The 24,803-nt window shown below is 36.5% G+C and overlaps 1 protein-coding gene across 1 annotated transcript in view; it reads left to right on the plus strand.

Annotated features, from left to right (window-relative positions):
- The window catches only part of EYS (eyes shut homolog), an 883,205-nt gene that overhangs the window by 370,156 nt on the left and 488,246 nt on the right, over positions 1-24,803 (plus strand). Inside the window, exons 20-21 of the mRNA XM_035323172.1 lie at positions 2,916-3,113; positions 5,479-5,600. Coding sequence (XP_035179063.1) covers positions 2,916-3,113; positions 5,479-5,600 — 320 coding nt within the window. The remainder of the gene's footprint in view (positions 1-2,915; positions 3,114-5,478; positions 5,601-24,803) is intronic.

The raw sequence follows: 24,803 nt of genomic DNA on the forward strand, positions 1-24,803 counted from the left end.
CCATTTATTTAATGTGAACTTACAGAGAAGACAGATTCAGACTCCTTTTCTCAGTGTAGACAGTGAAAGACATCTATGAAAGTGCAGGTTACTTTGGTACCTTGCTATCTGAGTCTGTTCATGTTGAACCATCTATATTTCAAAAATTTCCAAAAATCATCTCAGAAATTATGTTTGAGATAGCATCTTCACCTGATGTTTAAAATAAATTATGAGTTTCTGAGTAAGAAACATACATTTTTATCCATAGTTCATTGAAGACCACTGTCTTTTAGAGGCTGAGACCACCCAAAAGTTGTTCAGCTACTCTTTGTTTAAGGATACAGTGTTAGTGCACATAAAAAGGAAGAAAAAACCTGGTATGTTACTGAATCAGCAGAGCAAAATGTTTTTTGGGGAAAAAATAAATAAATAAATAAATAAATCATAGAAGCCACATGAAGTCATGTGACTGGTCACAAGATAACTAGGTAAAAAGCTTGTAGATTCATTAGCATTCATATGACAGATCTGTGCACAGTCCTATTTATACCAGACAAATATTTGTAAGTAATATAAACTCATGGCCTTTAGGACATCCACCCTCACTGTTTCTTGTCTGATTATTCTCCAACTGTTCACCAAGACTTTGTTACGCTTTTATCCAAAAAGCAGTTGGTATCCAGTGTTGGAGAATACTACAGTAGCAGAAAACTGATGCAATGGTGCATGACCTTGCTTTATCTACCAGAAATGTCTATCTCCCAAAACACTTGGCATGTAAACGGACAGGCAAATCTGTTTAATGATTTTTCCATCAACCCAAAAGAAAAACAAATACTGCATTACTGGGTCACCTGACAGTTCCACTCACCATTGTGAGCCATGTGTTAAGTTTATTCATGTGGGTGTGCACTCCACTTCAGAAATCAGCAGGGTTGTCACCCATGTCAAGCTGTCCTGATATAAAGATGAAAACTTCAGGGCAAAATATCAATGTGCCATATGGCAGCATTTGCTATGCAATCTCGGTGAATTCCATAATTGTCAACTGCCTGTGGCAGAATCACCCTGCATCAGAGAGACCGCTGGTAGCATAAAGACAGGAACAACTTGTGCCTTGCTTTTTCTCCTCTGTCAGAGTCACTGCTGGGGTCAGAAGGATGTTTATTTTGTTTGTTGTTGTGTTTTTTACCCCAATTCTTTTCCTGCTTTTTGTTTTTGCTATCAGAAGCCTTGAGATTTCAGCCCTTAGCTTACTCCACCTTACAGTGAGGATTCCACTCACCTAAAATCCTGCTGACATTTTAGACTGCATGTGTTCCATTATTATGAAGAAGACCTGTCGATAGCCAGTGAGCTACTATGTGATCAGCAATCCCTGTAACAAAGGAATGCAACCAACAGGGAACAGTCCAACAAAATGTTGTCTATAATGTCAGTATGAGCAAAGGAGGAGGGATGTGGGTTCAGCTGACTGATGCCAATACTAAGCATATATATAATAAATGTGAGTGTGACTGGTTGATTCCTTGTCGGGAATTCCCATCTGAAATCGTGAGTCTGAAAAGATATTGAAATTTCTCAGGACTATTATTCATGTCACAAAATCTGTTTTGCCTCATGGATTGGGTGCAGGCACCCAGGTGTCAGCAGCTGGTGGCTGTGGGGCTCCTCTGAGGAGAGGCCATGGCTGCCCCATGTTTCAGCCAGTTCCAGTGGCCCCGCTGCAGGGCATGGCTGTGCCCTGAAGCCAGAAACACTGCACAGCAGTTGTGTGAGAGAGGAGTGAGGAAAAATAACGTGAGAGAAACAGCCCTGCAGACACCAAGGTTAGTGAAGAAGGAGGGGGAGGAGGAAGGAATGGCTGGGCAGCCAGAGATGGGTCATGGGCTCAGGGGAGGTGGGCAGAGGGCCTGAAGGACAGCAAACACCAGACAACTCTGGTAAACACAGCATGGACACCACCCACCCTCAGCAGCTGCAGAACGGCAAGGAAGCTCCACAGGGCCTCAAAAGAGCTTATGCACAGTTGGTTGCAGCCCTGAAAGTCACCGAGCTCTGCCTGAAACAGCCTGAACGAGCAGACTTGCCGTCAGCAGTGCTGAGGGAAAGGGGAGGCAGCTTTACAATCCCATTTGATCTCTGTTCTGTCTGCCCTCAGTGTTTTGAGGTTTTGCTGAAAAACATGAACCAGTCTTCTTTACATGCTAACAAAGTGAGACTCTCTTTAAAGGGTCATTTAATCTTTTTTTGATCTATTTACTGCAAATTAAGAATTTAGATACGGCATCTGTGATCCAAGATCACCATCATACAATTCCTTGATTACCCCAGATAAATGTACATAATCCGTTACACATTACAGTGTTTGTTAGAGTAGAAGGAGACTGTGAGAGATTTTGTATTGTAAGGCATTTTTGTACGCTATGGAGGAAGCTACTCGTTATTAGTAAAGCACATAAGTTCAGTAAAATAATTTGTGTGCAGTCACGAATTGCAAGCTGAACAATACTATAAGGTTACTTGCATTTCTTTCATGTTCAGGATTAGGGGTTAACTATTAACAATTTATATGGTAGTTGTGATAACAATATTAGGAAGAAGTAACAGGAAGCCACAAATCTTTTTTTTTTTTTTTAAGTACACTTTTTGAACCATCTAATGGACAAGGATAAACAGAAAAAAAGCATAAAATATTCACGTAACTATTTTGATTTTGAAATCCAATGTCACATAAAAAAACATACAAATTGTCTTTTTTGTTTGTAATACTACAATATATTTCTGCATGGTACTATACATATCTGTATCTCTAAGACCTTCCAACTTAATTTTAAGCAGGGATCTAAAGAAAATACGGCTCATAACAGGCAGCAGCTGCAGGGATATGTTCATTAGTTAAACACTGACAGCTTTGTTATTTTTCTTTTCAGGTTCAAACTGTGAGTTTAGGCCTTGTGAGGCCAGTAATCCCTGTGAGAATGGAGCTGTGTGCATAGAAGAAATGAATTTGGATGTTTTTCCCCTTGGATTCCAGTGCCAGTGTGTGAAGGGCTTTGCAGGTCCACGCTGTGAGATCAATGTCAATGAGTGCAGTTCTAACCCTTGCCTCCACGGATACTGCTATGACAGTGAGTTCAGTCTGGTTACTCCTTTTAATGTAGAGTAGTCTTTCTGTTGAAGCATCTGTAGCTACTGAGCTGCTCTGGGGAGAGCAGTGGATAATTTACTGAAATTTAGCTTGTCTGGAGCTCCACAGCCAGTGCCTGGAGGATTATTTTTGCCAAACTGCCTCAAATCCTGGCACTGAGTTTTGTGTGTTCAGGGGGTCAGAATTGCAGCTAATGAGAAATTTTAATGAGATTTGTGCTGTCTCCTTTGATACCTAAATTAGCCAAACATATCTTACACTGTGCGTCTGATGAGAGAATATTCAGGTGCTGAAAAGGGGCTCACAGAGCAGTTAGGCAGTATACATATGCCTAACAATTCTAACAAGTCAAAAAATACCAAACATGCAAAATGGAGTTTCTGTTTACTTTCAAGTGCCCTGTATCGTGTAACTGACTCTTACTAATAGATATACTTATATGCTTTAGAAGCAATCTGATGATGAATTACTCTACCATGTTCTGTTTGGGGTGGCAGGCTAAATTACTCCACCATTATGTCTGAAGTACTTTCTGGAAAGATTTGCGGGAAACTACCTGTCAGACACTTTATGTGTTTGGTAAACAAAAGGAAAAGTGGTAATTTTCAGAGAATCTTATCAATGCTGGTTGGAAAGGAGAATGATGTCTGGAGGTCACAGTCAAACCTCCTGCAGGAGGCTGGACTAATATCACTAGAACAGATCAGACATGTTTTTTTCTCGCTGTTTTGAAAGCCTACAAGGATGGACAGAAATTCCAGAAACTCCTTGGGACAGCCTGTACCACTGGAGCACTACTCCTGTAGTGATTTCCACTCCCTTCTCCCTTGATACCCCATCTGAATCTCCCAGGTCATAATTTTTGGCCATCACCTCTTATTATATCATTTTTCACTACTGAGGGGAATTCATCTGTCATTGTAACTGCTGTTGAGGTTATTATTGCCTAACTCTCTAACTATTAAACCTTCACCAAAGGTACTAATATAAAGCAAACCTAGCTGACAAAACCTTTTGTCATATGTCCCATACTTTAAGCACTGGGCAAACCTGCTTGTCTTCTGCTGCAGCCCTCTCCAGTTTCCCCATATCCCTTTCTCAATGAGAATGCTGACTTGAGAATTTCCCTGAAATTCAGAGTTTTAGACAAATTTACAGATCTAATTAATTTACTGTTTTTCAAAGATGTCTTAATGATCTGACCCCAAATCACAAAATAAAAAAAATGCCTAATACTTTCCTAGTTAAAAATAATAATCATTATAAATGAGCTTTAAGAATTCCATGTTTTCATACATGGGAATAAGGTGAGTGGGTTCATATTTTATCTAGTAAAGACTATTTCCTGAGAAGTTTACTGATGTTTTCTATTTACTGTATATTCGTTCAGAGAGATTTCTGAACTGGAATTTAGATGAGATGCAGTAAAGTTATTCATGTTAACAAAGTGCCAGATGTTTTTGTGGGTGGCTTGTCTTTGTGTTGCCTCTGAAATTGACTTGTATCATATGGATGTCTCAGTTCATCTGCACTCTGCACACTGACTGCAGAAATGTGGAATCCTGAGGAAGGTGGGAAGCTCTGAGGAGATAAAAAATGCTGCTGCTCTGAAGGACTTGAAGCATTTAATGAATATAATAGCAGCTATGTGTACAGACGCAATGACAACATAGATTCTGTGGTAAATCTCAGAGATAATGAAGAACCCAGGGACCTCTTTGAGTTTATAATAAATCCAGGGCTGTAAGAGCTGCAATTATTGCTCTCACGAACTCCTTATATGAATGTAGTACTCTGAAGATTCCTCTCCCTTTAGATCATTAACGATGAAAAACGGATAGAATTCTTATCATTAGCATGATAAGATTGAAATGAAGCATGGAAATCCATCATAGGTTGAGATGCCAATTTCAACTGAAACAAGTTTTCCTTTAATATAGTGGTATAATGTGAGGCATCCCTTACAAAACAAAACAATCTCCCCCAACCACCAAAAGCAAACAAAAACCTTACGATGTTTAACCATTCTTATATCAGGCACAATATCAAAGATAGAGTCTTATGTAGTTTCTTCACAGTTTATAAGATGACATCACTTTTTCAGAAGCATTAATTTATAATTCTTACATCAAAACATTTGAATTAAGTAAAATGCAGTGCAGTATTCTGTTTACATATTAAAAAAGGTGTTTTGAGATAAGGTGTTTCATTTATTTCAATTTTTAACATGTCCAAACCTTTCAGGTAAAGATAGTCCAAGTATTTTCCGGGGTAGTCATTTCTGTAACGTACTTAATTTTACAACATTCAGTTGTTATTCTGAAATATTCCTATCTTTGTTACAGTTGTCGATGGCTTCTATTGTTTGTGCAATCCAGGATATGCAGGACTGAAATGTGAGCAGGATATTGACGACTGCATAATCAACGCTTGTGAACACAATTCTACGTGTGTTGATCTGCATTTGGTTAGTACAGAATATTTTTTAATTAAAATGATCTCTCAGGTTTCTTCCTGAAATTTAAAGCAATACTATTGCAAGTTCTGAACCCCAACTTAATTCATACACCTGTGGAGTTTTATAATTAGGCTTTCCAGACATTGCTTTTTTAATTATTAATATTTATTTATTTATAATGATATAGGCAATGGGTGAGAAGAATGTTTTTACCATTTAAAATCAGTTATTGAGTCAATACGGTTATTTGAGGAATTCAAAAAGAGGAGAAGATTTTCAACTAAGTGTGTTTATGGCCTCATTATAACCATGACAGTAATACTTGTTTACAACTATGACATTAGTCTCAAAGGGGCTTTAAAGACATTTTGCAGAATAAGACTTTTTTTTTTTTTTTTTTTTTTAAGTACTTCAGCATTTCCTTTCAAAATTCTCCTGTTTTTTTAGTTTTTGAAACTTGGAAGGTGTTAAAGATAACTTCTTTCTTCTCAGAAATTAAAACGGTCTATCAACTTATTCCTTCATGGAAGGAAAGGAGGAGAAAAAGCATTTACATGGTATAATCTTTGGCACCAGAAGTGGCCCATGTTCTGTGTCAGACCCTCCAGGAATCTGTCAGGAATCATTTTGTTTTCATTAGGGAAACTAACGCTATATAGTATACATATTGTCTTTTGGGAGCATTCAGATTGTCAGAGAAATTAGGTGTGGTTAAAAAAAAAAACGGGGGGGGGGGGGGCGGGACGGAAGGAAGTTTGGCTTTTTTTAAATTTATTTCTTCTAGTTTCTCCAAGTATACTTGTGAGAAAATGAAATTAAGAAAATGCTAAAGCAAGGTGTAGAATTCAGATTAAGACACGTAGAAGGTTGTGTCTGTATATGAGCTAAGTATCTAAGCACCCTCCAATGGTACTACAAGTCCTTGAAGGTGCAGTCAGCACAACCCAGAGATAATTCAGCTACCCATCTTGTAGATGTCCCCTTTGGGTAATCTGAACAACCCTATAGTGCCCCAACTGTTTGGCTAGGCTGCACTAATGCTGAAATTCACCCATATTTAGGTGTCTGGATTACCAGCTGACTCCAATCCAAGGAGCCTGGACTTGCTGGGGGTGGGGTGTAGTTTGGTTGGTTGGTTGGTTGGTTGGTTTGGCTTTTTTCTTTTTCTTTAGTACATAGAGAAAGAAATTGTGCTTCTTTCTGACCAATCATGGTGGTAACCCACAGCTATCACTATTTCCTAAACTTTAACAAAGTTACCTTCTTCAAAAGAATTTTCTCAAGTTCTCTACTCTAATTTCCAGAGTTGTTTCCTCTTTTCACAGTCTGAATACCTTACGCATAGCATAAATCTTTTAGTAAATGTACTTCAAGAACTAGTAAATGCCTTGGACAAAATTCAATGCTTGATATAGAGACAACAGAGCTTGTGATGCTTTTGTTCTGGTCTTTGAACATTATTGCAAATTCATATATTTTTTTAACACTAGACTGTAAGTAAAATTTCAAGCTCTCATACTGGACACATATTGCCATCTTAAAATTAGGCTAGAGAGTGTTCCAGAAATAAATTTTAAGCTCACAAGAAATGTATTCCTGATAATTCCTGCTATTATGGAACTGTTTTATATGTATACATTACACATATTACTCCTGTCTACAGCTGATGCATTGAAATCAAAAAGTTAAAACAAAAAAAGTGTTGTTTTTTGAAAGAAGTTAAAACAAGACCTTTTTCCTCCAAAATGAGATACCAGGAATTGACAAAATTATGGGGTTCTTCATAGGATGAACATATCATCTCACCAAGAATGTCTGCTAGGCTTCACTGAGTGAGTTGTAATATTGATTTGGGGGATTTTTTTGTTTAGGTAAAATTAAACATGAGAAAGAATGGTAGCTCATGGCAATTTTTAATACTATTTTAGATTTTTCATCATATGACTCATGCTTTTGTTTTCTTGATTCATTTGTGTTTGTTTTTGTCCTGCAGTAGCTATACATTTCTCATCTTCCTTGTCACAGATCTCTGACATTTTGTTGTAAATGGACTGTGACACAGCAAATCAGTGAGATGCATGCAGACTGAGAAGCCTGATGTTAAAAAGTAAAAATGTATCCAGTGACTAAAGGAAATAAATACAGTAGAAACTTAATGGCAAGGTGTAATTTTAGACCTTGGATTTGATCTTTTTCAGTGGCTTTCTCGACACGGTTCACATATGTTGTTAACATTATAGAAAACATTCAAAATGAAATGCTCATTCTGATGTTACTTAATGTGCACATAAAAGACCTTCAGTTTTTTTTTTTTTTTTTTTTTTTTGTTTTTTTCATTGGAAGACTGTTTATTGTCATTTTTGATGGCAATGTGAATTTATGCTCAAAAAAAATAAAAAGAAATACAGAATGGGCTCTACTCAGTTTAAAAGTTAGTATCAGCTTGTAATTTGTAAGGCAATAAATATGGAATTACTAGAAGTTTTATTTAGCTATAGCAATATTAATGTGTTACTATTCAATATTTAAATTTTCTCATTCTGTACTCTTCTCAGTATTATATTTAATTAAAATAATACTTTTGGTACAAGTTTATGAAATAACTTTTGTGTGGTTCATCTTTTATGTTGACTCCATAAAGGGACATAAAAGACTATCTCACTTAGCGATTGCATTATTCAGTTTGTATAGGATGATGTTATTTGGCATGCAATTTCCTCCTTACTGTGTTCACTATCAAAGGATACTGAACTTCTTCCATTTCAAATGATGCAGTTTTGTACAGTAAGATTTCTCAGTGATAGATACAAACAAGGTTAATGAATTAACAATATATTCATAAAAATGGAAGAAGACTTGTTCCCTCTTCCTCAGCCAGAATATCTGTAAAAGAACACATTGACATAACAATTCCCTAGAGAATGATTTTTTAATGCTTAAGGGCTCTTCCTCCTCCTTTAAAAGGTAATAAATTAAGGAATGGAGAACAACTGAGGTATAATCAAGGAAGACTTGAAAACAGATGGACATCTCAGAAGTTTCATAATTTCTCTATCAGTCATGCTTTTCTTCCAAAGATAAATGAGAGTTGCCTTATTATACAAGTCAAGGACTAAAGACCTTAATGTGAGAAAGAATTCAAATATACTCTGTAATTGCAACATACAATTCACAGCCTTTCCTTAAGTCTCCAGACAGAGGATGACATTAAGCAATTGGACCGTGGGATGAGATCAGGATAGGTGAAGTACACAGCTGAATGGCACAACTAGGTCAGCTTAAGGAGGCTCTGAATTTCTACTGCATCCAAGAATTCCAGCCACCCAGGAGCTACTATATACCAAGACGAGTCACCGTCTGTCACATTAGTAGACCCGTTCGTGGCTCAGCAGTAATTCATTGGCTAACCCTATGCTCCATTCTGCAGTCTGACAGCTCAAATACCTTTGACGCATGTTTTCTAGGTCAAAGTGAGACGTTGACAGAGACAATTAGCATTGCCAGAAAGACACTTGTGATAGGTCTTTTTCTTCTTTGGTGTTGGTAATGTACCATAGTATAGAGCTTTAAAACTAGATAACCTTGTTATATTAACTATGCATCAGCACAAATTGGTAGAAAGAATGACACTCCTGTATGGTGGGTTGACCCCAGCTGGTGGCTAAGCACCACACGGCTATTCGCTGACTCTGTCCCCACCATGGGATGGGGAAGGCAATAGGAAGAGAAAAAACAATAAAACTTGTGGCTTCCTTGTTAGGCTGGAGGTGAGCAAGAAATTGAAAGGGGACATAGCTGGGTCATCTGTTCTAAACTGCCCAAAGAGATATTCCATACCTTTTGATTTCATGTTCAGCACCAAAAGCTGGGGGGAAAGGAGGAGGGGGTGACATTTTTTAGGAAGGCCTTGGTCTTCTGAAGCAACTGCTATGTATACTGAGGCCATGCTTCCCAGGAATTGGCTGGGCATTACCTGCTAATGGAAAGTAAAGGATTTTTTTTCCACGTTTGCTTCCATGCATGCCTTTTGCTTTTCTTTAATTAAAATGCTTTTATCTCAATCCACAAGATTCTCTTTTCCACCCCCCCCCCCCCCCCCCCCACACCCACACACACCCATCCTGTTGGGAAAGGGGATTGGGGATTGAGTGGTGACTGTATTCATTCTGATACAGCTGAAGTTTCTAAATGACTAGCATATACAACTACATCATAAGGGATTAGTTTTTCTTTCTGGTAGTGGACCAGAATTTTAAGGTTTCTCCATAATAAAGATTCTCAATACCATAAAATTCTCACCTGAGAAGTATTCCCAATGCTGATGTGAGAAATGTAGTGAGCAATAGCTAGAATGATAAAAACACAGTGTTTTACTTAACTACATATAGAGAGGAGGGAACACAGCAGTCACATTCTTGAGATTCTAGCAGTGGAGTGCTCCATGCTTGTATGCCAAAATGTAGTGACAAATATTTATAAGAAAGGACTCAAGACATATGTTACTCAGATAAATTTGAGACTGCTATTATTTACTCAGTTCCCAGCTTTCTTCATACTTCGAAATGGCTGGGCATTACATTAACCACATGTTAACGTATATATACATGTATTATAACAGAAATAGAGTGTTAAGAAGTGATTGTAGGACATACAGAATTAATAGATGACTTTTTAAAACTAGAAAAGTCTTCTTACCAACATTACAGCTTCCATCTATTTTACATAGTGGGTGACAAATTATAAAGTTCTTTTCCATAGAAGTTTCATGAAAGAAGAAATAATTTTACTTATTGCAACTACTCTGAGACATGAATAAGAGGAACCAGTTACTTCCTTCATCAGGTCTGCTAGGCTAGCAAATATTAAAAGATGTTAACACTTCTAGCATAGGTTCCTGTCCCATAAACTGATGAATATCAGTCAGACCAAGCAGAATTTTCATTTTGTTTTGTGAACTACTTATGAAAAACTTAAGACTTAAGATACTGAAAAAGGGGACTGATGCCAAGGCAAATTGTTTTCCCACCAGTTGCCCTTCATAAATCAATTACTTTTTTTTTAATATGCATATATTGTTAAAAAAATCCTTATTTAAATCTAAGTGATTTTATTTCACTGTTCTAAGAAACATTTGGCATTACTACAGAAAATATTGTGAAATCTCAGATTTACATGCATGCAGAAATAATTTAATTGTTCAGTCAAACTGATGGATCAAAATAATAGAATGAGAAGTATGAGAATGGTTGAAAGGCTGTAGTGTTGTTTCTGCAAAAGAAAGAGGTGTAGTCCTCAGTGGCTGGGGAAAGGAAAGGGAGGGTGAAGCTTTCCACATACAGTATATAATTAATGAATAAAAATACAATAAAACTGAAAGATACAAACAGTAAAACGGTTTACTAGTTTGAACCTAAAGAAGCAATAATTACTTGTTTTACTGTTTTTAAAGTGGCAGAAGAAAAGGACTCATAACAAAATGAATTTCATTAACACTTTCTAGGGACTTATGTTTGGAAGGCTTATGTGAAGGAGAGATAGATAGTACCATCAATACTTTTTTTTTTTTTTTTTTTTCTTCCCGGGGGGCAGGGCACGGGGGAGTCAGGAAAAATATTGAGAGTTAATAGACAAGAGGTCTATCCAATGGATCATATTTCAAGAGCATAACCCACAAGTAGGTTAACTCACTACCTAAGTTGTAAAAGAATGATTGATTGGAAGAAACTCTGGCATTGAGAATTAACATTAAAAGTAGTAGTTCTATGAACTGTTAATAGTTTACGTTACTCCCCTTCCACCCCCAAAAAAGAATAAATTAGTCAGGTCTTTGCACTAACATAAATTGCACTAACATCAAGTCCATAGGAGTTCAATGTGATGATCCTTGTGGGTCCATTCCAACTCGGATATTCTATGATCCTAATTTCATAAATTTATCATCCATCCTTATTTTCCATTTAAAACAGAATCTCCTGTACTTTCCAGAACTTCATTTTAGAACATCCGGAGATGCTCATGGTATGTTGAAGTAACTCAGCCTCAGGAGTCTGTGCCTCCTAGCTGATAAGAGCAGGTGGTCTGACATTTGAAATGAGAACAGAGACTAGATAGGCTTGCATCAATGAAACATTTCCTGATTTCTATGGGACTGGAAATTCTCTAAGGTCTCAATAAAGCAAACAAACTCTGTCACTGAAATTGGTCTGAAATAGCACCTAGATTGAACTAAAGGTCAGACCATATACCGTGAATGTCATACAGTATATAAGAAGCAATCAGCTGTTAACAGTTCCCAGGTCACATAAACTCAGGTTGAGTTGTATGTGACTTTAAGCTTACAAATGGACTTCATTGAGAGAATCCACGTGCTAAAAATTGTGAATGTGCACTTTGACAAATCATTTTCAGAATTACACATTCCGGAAGAGAGAAACACAGCAGCTGAAGTTCACTTAAGAAACTAGCAACTGCAGCAGTTTTTCTGGAAACTTCTACTGCTAATATTTAGTTAAAAAAAAAAAAAATGGTGTCCCCACAGTCCTTCAATAAAAGTTTTTTGTTTGTTTGTTTGTTTTGTAAAAGACCTAGTGAAAGAAGTCCCTCATCTGCCTTGTACTGCAGAGCTAGTGAATATAGTCGTGCACAGACTAAAAACTTGGTCATTATGTCATTATGTGTTGTACTCCTTTGTGCTCTATTAAGTCCATTTGAATCAAAGCCATTGGAATGTACAAAATTAACTATTGACTTACTTATTTAGGATAATGTCCTTAACATTGATCCACAGAATTGTACATTGCTTGGAGGAAGTGATTATGATGTATTATTCCTTACTCATCTAATTGAAAGTTGAAGTCAGCAAGCAAGCAAGAGAAAAACAGAAACTATTAAAGATAAAAATGACCAATTGTTCATTAGCTTTCCAGTTAACTTACTTGTTTTATTTATTATAGTATTTTAAGTGCTTTAATTTGAAAGAAATTGTAGACGTGTGGAAATTGTTAGCTTTACCCAATAAGTGTCTGTGAATGCCATGGGCATGTAAGTCTTCTGTTGTCATTTACATAAACTGAATTTTAAATACTGTACAGAATTGAATAAAATTGTTACAAAGAGGAAGAAAAGGAGACTAAGAGGCAGCTAAAGATGTGATTTCCAATGAGATTTCTGAACAGATGGCAAATCAGTGTGATAAAGGAACAGGAAGGTGGTCCCAGATGGTGTGTAAGCTCTAGGTTACGCCAGCAGCAAGGAGGCTGGACAGAGAAAATAAGTGACAGCAGGGAAAAAAACTGAAGAACTTCACAGTGTAAGGAACAGCCTGGAGAACAATGGCCTGTTTGTGAAAAGCAAAGCCCTAACCCCCTGATTTTTGTGTGGTATGGAGACTATCATTTTATTTGAGGCAGGATATGAGGTGTTTTTACCTTCAAAAGCATCAAAAGACTGTCAGTTTTATTATAGAGACTCAGGCCTATAGATCATTGACTCAAGAGGAAGGATATTCTAACATGAGGATTTAGCTGCAGAGAAGTGGACACAGTAAATTGTTCGTATTTAGTAAAATTACAGAGCAGAGGCTCACAAACGTTTATAGGTCCACAAGGAAATCACTCTAAAATAAGTTGAATGAGGAAATTCAAAGACCTGCAATCAGTCTTTCATAACTGCCCTCATATATCTTTTCCATACAGCTCACAAAAAATAAGATTAAATTTATTTTTCAGTAAAATTTTGATGAATTAATCCATTCACTGTAAGATAAGTGTGAGCATCAGGACAATTACTGAAAAGGAGCTCTTGGACTGCAATTTCACACACCAGTTTTTATTGCAATCAGTCATTTCTCTAAAGTCCAGCCATATGATTCTGGCCAGACAATTTCAAGTGTCATCTAAACCCTGTTCTGAGAACAGGATTGCTCATTTTCTCATGATGTATTTTTGTTATATTTGTTATCGAAGAAGCTAAGCATCTTGCAAATAGGTACTTTTCTGTTGAAAACACAACCTGTTGGCTTCAGTTGCAGGTAGTGAGTGCTCAGCAATTCTGAAAATCATACCTTAAACTGAAAATTCAGAAAATAACAAAAGTGAAGAATTAATTCTAGCTATAAAAATTTACCTGCTAGGCTAGGCCACCTTCAGCTAACATAGTATTTATTTTAATTTATTTAGGGCAACATTCAACTGTAACCATAAAATGAACTATTCTTTTCTTGTTTCAATTATTCTAAATACAAGTGAAGAGAAACAAACATATTTTCCTGTACTGCATCTCTAGAGCAGACTAGTATCCTCATGCTTTTTTATGCACTGAATGAAGTGATGGAAAATTATTTATTTCAAGTGGATAAAGACTCTTTCATGGTATGGAGGTGCAGAGGGGCTAAATTTAATGAATCATAGAAAACTTAATTCTGGCATTTCCTTCATTTTGAGTGTATCTGATTTTGCAACTCCTGCATTTTACTTTTGGCATACATTTTTATGAAAAATAAATGTAATGGATCTAAGTCATTACATAGATTTTTATTTTTTTTTAAGCAAGCCATTTTCTGTCATCATAAAGTAGACCTTTTTCACTCTTGAGTGTGAACAGATGCTACATGTTCACAGCAATATTTGAAAAGCCCTGGCCTTGCTCTGCTACCACGGTAGCTGACAGAAAAATTGTTGTTGACTTTAGAGTGCCACTAAATAATATATTCTAATTCTAATTCCAGGGTTAGTTTTTTGGATACTATGGCAGACAGTTGGCATGCATTACTATTGCCAAGCAAATTTTTAATCTTTTTTTAAGAAAAAAATAATCCAGAATATTATCTGTAGTTTTTAAAGATAGATCTTCTTGACATGTTTGGTATTGAAGGGAAAAAAAAAAAAGATCTAAAATAGCTCTGACTCCAGGTCTGCTCATCCCTTTATCTGTTTCTCACAAAAAATCCTATTTATAAAAAATGGATTTCATCTGTTTCCTCCTTTTCTCCTTCTAAGAAAGAAGAGAGCTTACCCAAGGATACCAAGTTTCCAGTCTAAACAAATTTACCTACATTAGGAACTCTTCTCCAAGAACTTCATAAAGGAAAAAGCATCTAGCCCTTAACTTTAGAGGCACTGCTGGGTGCTGTTATAATAAACTGATAATCAAACATCAAACAAAATCAAGTCTTCTCATAATCCTTCCTTGCCAATACAAATCATTGATCCTATACTGCCAACTGTGCCAATTACTATATCATAGTCAGCAGAGAGTTTGCTATTTTGGCACCCAGAAAGCAACTGAATATTCTCTTTCTGAAGCTTAAAAATAGTGTTAGACTCATCAATACCTTGGTGCCCTTTGGCTACTTATCTGTTGGTCCTTTGATTATTTTGTTTGAATGACTTTTTCAGAAATCATATCAAGGTTTTTGACACAGTGTTGTCCTTTTTCACTATAGTGTCAGTTTAAGATAGAAACTTTTATACTGAAATTTTGATTTCTAAAGCGAGAAACTTATGTGATATTAAGAGGGAAAATATAAAAATGAACATACAGCAAGATATTATTCCAATTCCAAAAGACCAGTTTAGATCATTGAGGTAAATGCAGCTGTTTGCATACTAAATTAAAAGTCTGATGCTATTGTTTCAATAGTAGAATAGAATGAAAACAAAAAAGTAATAAAATGTTCTTCATAAACATCCTTTACATTTATGAACGTATTTACTTTGGGGAAAAGTAAAGGGAAAATATGTATATATTTAAGGGAAAATATAATCACAGACTGTCATATTCCTAGTTACAAGTGCCTGATTTGGGAATGCTCCCATTGCCTTCAGACTGTTTCCATATGAAACAAGAACTTACATTATTTCTCAGATACCGAGAAAAAGGAAGCCTTGTGTTGCTACATTGGACAGTTACGCCATAAGGACAGACCACTCCTGAAGTTAGTATCAAAGATGCTTATATGCTACATTCATTTCACTTCACACAGCCTTGCAAGCATTACAGTATTTTTCTCTCAAAATAAATTCTACATGGGTGTAACAAAACCATTTTCTCCAGGTAGTGGGAGGGCCTTTGCTCTTTTATTTCAAGAAAATGAAATAGTTTTGTATATGGCTGAAGTTGTTTGCATTTCTAGAGGAAGTTCATATGTAACTTCTACTCTGTCAAACACAGCCTAGACTGTGATGTCCCTGTCATAACAAAGTAAATTGAGTGCATAATAGAACATGAAATATTTAATCCGAAAGATGCAGAACAGCTAAGTCCATTTATCTACTTACGCTTGTCATCCTAGAAGGTGAATTGCTCATTTTAGTAGGTCTGTCCATATGTTTATGTCTATTTAGAACTACCTTGAGGTTTGCAGGAAGTAATTGGTACTTACCTGCATGGAAAATAGCCCAGAGAAAAAATGGTTAGCCCATATGTTTTTAAAGTTACTTGCAAGTTCTGTGATCTGCTGTCCTTTAGATTTTAAAATTCTTTTCTGCCTGTCTTGCTAGCAAACTGTGAGTGAAAAACAAGCTTTCAGCATCTTTTACCTTGGTTGTCAGGGCATAGAGGGATGGGCAGATAGTGCTAACTAACAGATAGTGCTGCATATAAGACTTGACATGAGACTTTCTTTTATGGCTGGTTACATACCTAGTGTAACATGTATATGGAAAACACATGTGGAAGAACTGTATTTACTGAGGGATGCCACCTTTCTTTTTCTTCAGAGATCACAATTAGTCATTGCATTGGTTAAAAGGTCATAGTAGAAAAACAAGTTCTAAGGAATCTTTTTAGAAGACCTTTATCAATTCTATTATATGGTTATAATCTTACTAATGAGGGCAGTTTCATGGAAAGAAGCATATTTTCTTAATATATATGTTGAGCTTAAATAATTTCAAGCATTAATTATCAATAATAATAAAGAAACATTGCATTTTAGCTATTTTTTATTGCTGATTCATCTAATTTTGCTGAGTCCTTAGTAAACTGTTGTCATGTGCAGAATTTTCTGTATTGCTGTTTACTGCCACTTCTAAATCACCATGCTGTATGATTATCATTTCTGCTTGCTGAAAACGATCTTTCTGTTTGCATACACATATACCCAGTCAGAATATATGAAAAGCTCTGTTGTGTTGGCTGCCTTTGCCTTTGTCCATAATCAAGACACTTTTACTGTGCAGCACCTAGAAAGGGCATAGCCAGACTGTGCAATAAACAGATGCTTTCACCAGATTCTGATCTTCTTCTTTTTTCTAATATATTTTTCTTAAGAAATAATAATAACAGTGCCTATACATTTAAACTGATTCAACAGTGGAGAATGCAATAAGCTATTTGTTACAAAAGATACATTGAAGAATCCAGTTATCCAGAATCTGTGTTGCCTGTCTGTGCACACTTTAAATTGACACATACTAGAAAGACCTTGGGGTGTTCAGTGTTGACTGCCAGCTAGATTAGATTTTCTCATTGGTACATATTGCTATAGTTTCACTCAGACTATCCACTTAATGCTGGCTCTCTTTTGTTACAAAACGCTATGCCACCAGCTGGAAATTTATTTCTCATGGGTTCAGACTCTGGAAGTTGTCCTTCACTGACCAAAAGAATCCAAAATTGGTCATGCATCACACAGACTGTAACAGGTATCACATTTTGCTGGCAGGGTGTCACAGGTGGAAACGTTATGCTCTTCACTTGGAAGACAGAAACAACTACATGATTTATTGATATAAAGTAATGATTTAACAAAGCTTATACAACTTAACAAAGATTAAAGGATGGCAAGGTACACCTGATTATAATTGAAAGATATACTTAATTACACACTATTTAAAAGACTCTGTTTACTAGTTGAAGACACTAAATGAAAGCCATTATAGAGTACATAGAGACTACATAAGGAACCAGGTTAGGTGACATTACGTCAAAGAAACCCTCCTGTTGAGTCACAAGGGTCAGAGTGGACCGCTTGCTTTCTAAACTTCTTGAATGGAAGAGGTAAGGAGCCTTGGTATGGCTGAATCTGCCCCTAGTCCCAGGCTTAGTCAACAGGTTGTCTAAAGGATTATACGCATTATGTGAATCCTTAATGCTGCTTAGCTGAGATTATAAGGCATGATCACAAAGCACCATTACAGCACACTGGCATGCTGTCACTCTCCCGATCCCCTTACCGACTACCTGTGGTGACAAGGCTCCTCACACTCTGCACAAGTTTCCTGGGCCATCCCTGCCCACAGGGAGGTCCTGGCGTGCCACCCGCAGCCATGTCAGGAGAGCCCAAAGGGCTCCCAGGCTGCTCACTATTTACGGGGTAAGATGAACGACCTATGGGCACATTCGCATACTGATGTTAGTTTCTCCCATATTTGGCTTGAGTTGCACTTTCTTCCAAATTTGGCCGGCACTGGGGTTGGGAGTGGGGTGGGGTGCCTTGCTCAAACAGCCCTTGGCTGTTTGTCCTCTGTCTCCTCTGGAACCAGGATACAGCCAGCACGGCTGGGCGTACCCATCACAGCTGCCTGTGATGGTTAGCTGCTTAGGTCCCATGCTCTGCTTAACCAGGGGGCGAGGGGGAGGACACTGTAAAAGAGGGCTAAACACATGGGATGACTTAAGAGTTTGAGGAGTGGTTAGTTATAATGTTACAAGCTTCATACTTTAATAAAAACATATCTCGGTGCCTAGCATGTTGACTGTTGGACGTGAAGTGGGCTTTTAATCGTATCAAAATAAATTATTCCAGAATATTTCTCAAAAGTAATACTTTCCACGTGCACACTAATCGCCAATTCCCACAATTATATCTCACTTGTTAGCATAGAAATTGCTATAATTAGATATAAAATTTCAAAGGTCTCAGGCTAGTGGTAATGTCACTTCCTGAAAAGGTGTCATCACAAGAGAAATTCTGGAAATAAAAGTGCTCAAATTGGCTTAATAGACTTCTGAAATGGCTCTTTAACACTGGGCAAACTTTTTAATAGTTGTCTGCTGTAGCTCATTAATTTAGAACAAATGCAAATCCAACTTGTTTGCCTCACTGGGAAAAGTTCTTGCTCACTCTTCTGAATTTCATTTATCAGTCATGGATTCAGCCTTAGGTAATTTGAGACCAACTCAGTTCTCTTACACTAAATTGCTCTATGAACAAATGTTTGCCCTTTTCACCTTTTTTTTTTTTTCCTTCTGTGCCACAGTTGCTAAATTAATTTTTCTTTAAAACAAATCATTTTCAATCATTTCTATCTTGTAAGTCGAAAGTAAAAATGAACAAAAAAATCCTTTAAAATGTCTTGTTATTTTCGAGTATGTTTACATTAGCATTTTCATTTATATTACAAGAACACTTCTGAAGCAAATCTCCCAGCTGTAGCCACTTACACATATAATTTGCATTGTGGAGAAGACTTGGATTATGCAAACTGGATTTGCCTCAGGTAAAACTAAAAGTGAAAATGCTCTCCACACAGGGATATAATGGACTCCAATCACTGACTTTCAGTCCGTGGGTTTGGATAAAATCAATTCTAAAGTAAAACGCTCAGAGCCCAGGTAGCACGGATGCTGGGTCGTTGGTGCCAACTGTTTTGAGAGATTTGTTGCTATTCTGCAGGACTGATTGACAGTGTTGATGTAGATATAATCATTTAAAGTTTCATGAAAATATAGCACAATTAATTCAGCCTGGTTACATCATATTACATAGTATTTGCTTTAAAATGTGTATAATTGACATAAATCGCATGCCGTTGAATTTTTAAGGAATGCATATCATAATCTATATGCCAGTGCATTTATTTTGCCACTAATGTTGCAGCAAAGTAAATTGTCAGCCACTCTAGCAATTTTGTTTTACTCCATACATGCACAGCATGTACCCTCAAATATTCAAAAATATGCTTAGAGTGATTGCTGTAAAACTGCATGAGTGAAATTTACCTCATGAAGTTCATTTCTGCTAAAAGCTTGTTCTTAAAACTGCAGTGATGATTTCTGGCATAGTAATCTACAAGGTTACTTTTATCTTACATCTCTGAATTTATTTCACTCAGCTGGACTGAGCAAAAAGATTCCATCAGCTTTCAAGACTAACACTGGAACACATTTCCTCTGATAAATAATATTTTTCTGGTTTATTAGATTCAGTGATGATTCTATATTCTATAGCAAGGTGGGCAACGAGTGGAAAAAGGCAATAAATGTACATGGACTTCTTCTACAAGACAGTAAACAAGAACAAATAAAAGTTAGATGGAAACCTTCTTGCTGCTACATTACAATATCATACAAGCAAAAATACCAATAAATAATAGAGGGGGAAAAAAAGGAATCCCTGTTAGAACTAATCACTAGGGACTGTAACCAAGTCCTGCCTGGCAATTTTTTTTTTTTTTTTTTTTTTTGGCAAATAAGCAAGGTGCCCCTTTAAATATATATAGATATATTTAAAATCAGCACATATCTTGCAGTACTTTTTAATTTCATTTTTTTTATAATTTGTCCCTTTACCTATGTCTTATGACACTGGTAAAGAGGCTGCTGAAGAAAACTCAATTTAGCAGCTTCTATAACAATAACAGGTTAGCAGGTTCTATACAATTCAGCAGGTTCTATGCATGTGTTTGATACTGAATTATTTGTCATAAGAGCCAGATGTTTTTATTTCTGTATCTTATTTACGCTCTTTCAGAGATAACTTTTTAAACCAAACTCTATTAAATATATAGTATGCTTGTATTTACTCTGTTTGTCTTGTCTTGTAACAGAGAAATCTGAAATATGCTCAGATATACTTAAAGGGCATACTTATAGGGTGGTTACCTGAAGTCGTTTCTTTTTACACTGAGATCAATCTTTCAAACAACCTCTACAGGGACACGGTAGCATCCCCATCAGTGGATATTTTCAAGATGTGGTTGGACAGGAGGGTGTTAGATAATCTCATCTAGGCTCCTTTTGCCAGCAAAAGGATGGACCCTGATAATCTTTTGAGAACCCGTCCAACGCAGGCTGTTTTATGACTAAATTGCCCAGGAAAAAAAAAAAATAATAATAATTCAAGATTAATTTTCAATAGGTTGTACTTTTACAAAATAACTGACTCTGAAAACATTAAATTCATTCATTGAGTAATCATACTAATTGATTTCTGTAGGATACTACTAGGGAACTAATGTGAAAATATGAGATTACATCAGATTTGGGGCAAATTGAAATCAAAACTGTTGTCTAAAATTTCCTTCCCAAATAATTGTGATAGCTTCTTAATATTTCCTCATTATTCTCCCTTTTAATTTCAAGATGTGCCTTGATACTTGCTTTGGACTTCCAAAACTGTGGTACAGTATAAGCACTATTTGCAGTCCTTTGCAAGAATACACTTGCACACAGCTAGAAGCTTTCTGAAGCAGTAATTACATATGTATTTGCTTCTTTGAGTCATGCTACCAAGACTTCAAAAATAATTAATAGGCAACCACATCACCTGGAGCTGTTACAAAATATAAAGCTCTTGTAGAGTTCCTTATTAACATTTAGAATAATTCTTGTATCTTTATTTATACTAATGCAAAGAGTTGAAATATTGTATAAATGCCTTATGTTTGCTCAGAACAGCTTCAACACTAGGCAGAAAATCCCTGAAAGTTAGAATAAACTGTGTTTCCTTCCAGATTAACTCTGTTCCAGTCAGACATCATATGCCTTGTATTTCAGTCCAGTACTATTTTCCAGGTTCATTTGTATAGAAGTATGTTTTCATTTGTAAGTGAAATAGATTATTTGAAACAAAAAGTTCACCATCTTAATGTAGATTCATTGCTTCTTCTAAAATAGTAAATTAAACAATGTCAGAGCTTGTTCCCTAGCTTTAAGATCAAATGGTCAGAGACATGTTGTTTAAGCTTTTTAGCAACCAAAAGAGGGTGGCTGTGTCCTGGTCACTTATGAATGTGTATAAAGTTATTTAATAACTGATTCCTGGTTCCATTTCTCCCATTTTCTGCTTAGAAGTTCTCAGCACAAGGGGATACTCCACTTCTTCATTTGTTTCTGAGAAGCACCTACCATTTTCTGAGAAACATAAAATTATAAAAATGCAACTTCCCACATTTGCAATTTCCTTCACATTCACAAATGGTATCTTATGTGAAAAATACCACAAGTGAATAACTACATTTGTAAGCTACTATTATTCAGTCAATACTGTAAAATATTTACTCTTATATGCAAAAATACTGTTTTCATAGCACAAAGGTGGGATATAAAAAGGTGACGATTAGCACCAAGCATCTAGAGTTCAAAGACTTTGTTATAAATTGTTGTTTTTAAGTATATTTTCACTCTTGTGGCAGGATTAAGTTCTAAGAACAGTATGACTCACTAATGCAGCATGGTCAGTAGTTGGTTGAAAAGCTTGTGCCTCAGATTGATCCCAGAAGTCAAACAGTTTCACTTAATTTCCTCAAACACACCCACACAAAAAAAAAATGTTATTTTTACTATATCATTCTGCTTGCTTTTCTTGTTACTCACAGGGGATTTTAAGTTGTATCTTTGTGCTTTAAAATTATTTATGTTTTAAGAATTCTTTCTGAGTGGTTTACACTTATATTCTTTCATTTTTGGTCCATGATTTTACTTTAAATTTTACCAGTTACTTATTACTTAAAGCATCTGTATATCATGAACCTTTGACATAAACACAACCCCACTGGAATGTCTACGAACCTTTTTAATGCAAAAAGTAGACCTAAAATTTTATTCAACTCACTAGTGCGCCATATATAATACCAAGTACTTTAGCTCTTAATATTTCCTGTCATTATCTGTTGAGCAACATCCTGCCAAAAAGATATCTCACCAATACAAAAAGAAATCCTATAAGAAAAAATCAGATTTCTCTGTTCTGTCAATTATAACTTTGGAAACTTTGGAAAAGTTATTTAACATCTGCTGCTGAGTATCTATTCTAGTCAAATGGCAAACTTACTTGATATGATGGTAAGATTTAAAGTCCTATGATTTTTAACTGCCATTTTCATAATATACATAATGTAGTCTAAAACAGAAATGCTACCACAGTTTCTCAGGCCTCTGAGACCCGTGGGAAATTTCAGAACCAAGACTTACCTTTGGTGGAGGAGGTTCAAGTTAGTCATGATTTCAAAAAATGGACAAGAACGAGTTATGCACATGATGGCATATACTCACATGAGCTGAGAGAGCTGGCTGATGTTGTGAGGCCACTCTTAGAATCACAGAATGGTTAAGGTTGGAACAGACCTCTGGAAAGTCATCTTGTCCAACCCCCCTGTTTAAGCTGGGTGCCTAGAACCAGCTGCCCAGGACCATGTCCAGATGGCCTTTGAATAATTTCTTGATAATCTTTGAAAATTCTTGGTGACTGGGAGGAATTCCTGAAGACTGGAAAGATGCAACTATCACTCCTATCTTCAAGAAGGGCAAGAAGGAGAGTCTGGAGAATTAGAAGCCGCTTGGTCTCACCTTCACTACTGGAAAGGTGATAGAGCAAAACCTCCTGAAAACCATTTCCGAGTATATTTAAGATGAGAAGGTGACTGAGAGCCGTCAGCATGAATTTATGAAGGGGAAGTCATGTCTGAGCAGCCTAATAGCTTTCTGTGACAAAATGACTATCTTTGTAGACAAGTGGAGAGCAAAGGATATTGCTTCTTTTGACTTTAGCAAGGGTTTCTTGACAGTGTGTCCAATAACATCCTCATTGATAAACTCATGAAGTACAGACCAGGGAAGTGTACAGTAAAGTGGATTGAAAGCTAGCTGAACTGCTAGGCTCAAAGGATTGTGATCAGTGGCACCAAGTCCTGCTGGAGGCCAGTCACTAGTTATATATCCCAGGGCTTGATATTGTGGCCAAAATTTCTTCATTAAAGAAATGGATGACTGGACAGAGTACATTCTCAGCAAGTTGGCAGATGACACAGAACTAGGAGTAGTGGCTAATACACCATATAGTTGTGCTGCCATCCGGATGGAACTTGGAAAGCTGCAGAATTGGGCCAGGAGGAATCTCATGAAGTTCAACAAATCCTTGAGTCTTGCATGAGTACAGATGGGGGGTGCAAATGGCTGCAAAGCGGTTTTGCAGAAAAGGAACTGTGGGTCCTGGTGAAAAAAGACTTGTACATAAACAAGCAATATTGCCTTTTGGAAAAGAAGGCCAAAAGAATTAGTAAGAGCTTTGCCAGCAGGCCAAAAGAGTAATATATTCTCTCTACTCAGCATTGGTGAGACACATCTGGAGTGCCATGTCCAGTTCTAGATTCTGTCGTGAGACAGGTTAGTTTTACCCTACTGATGATGTTTATGTACATGTTTAAATGTACAAAAAATCTTTTTGACTGTAAAGGTGATTGAACACTGGACAATGTTGCCCAGAAAGGTTGTGAAATGTCCATCCTTGAAGATATTCAAAACTCAGACTGGACAAGGTCCTGAGCAGCCTGCTCTAAGATGACACTGCTGTGAGCTCAGGTGCTGAACTAGACAATCTCCAGAGGTCCCTTCCAATCTCTACCATTTTAGGATTCTGTAATAAAAAGGCTTGATTACTGTATCTGATCCAACCACTTACAATTTAATACATACCTTTCACCACTCATAAATTTATGTGAGAATGGTGTAAAGACAAAAAATAGAACCCTAGAATTGCATTGCAGAGATATTATACATTAAGAATTGATCAAATGGTGGTTTACACCTGTACAAATCACTTAGGTGGAGGAAATTATAATGACAAAATGTGAAAATAAAATAACCCCACTTGAAAATGCAAGGACATTTTATTTAACAACCATTTCGTGAGTGTAAGTGAGTATACCAAGATAAGAAGTTCAGGTTCTTCTGGTCTGATCTTAGAGTAAATACCATTTAAGATTGACATGCACTAAAACAGGGTCAGATTTTACTACTAATAATACATTACAGACGTATCATTATAGATCACTTTTATATGCTTTTCCTAAAAATTATTCTGTAAATGGACCTTCCTAAATGTACTAATATAAGTACTTTGCTGAAAGTCTGTAGCAGCCACTGTGGGACTGATTCACATAAAGAAGGGACTTCCCATGAAAATACACGTATTGGGCTTGTGTGGCAAGCTTTTGGTACTGGAAGCTGCATGGGTGGCCTCTGTGAGCAGAACCCAGCAGCTGCCCCATG

The sequence above is a fragment of the Oxyura jamaicensis genome, chromosome 3 (genome assembly GCF_011077185.1).
Source record: "Oxyura jamaicensis isolate SHBP4307 breed ruddy duck chromosome 3, BPBGC_Ojam_1.0, whole genome shotgun sequence".
Classification (NCBI taxonomy): domain Eukaryota; kingdom Metazoa; phylum Chordata; class Aves; order Anseriformes; family Anatidae; genus Oxyura; species Oxyura jamaicensis.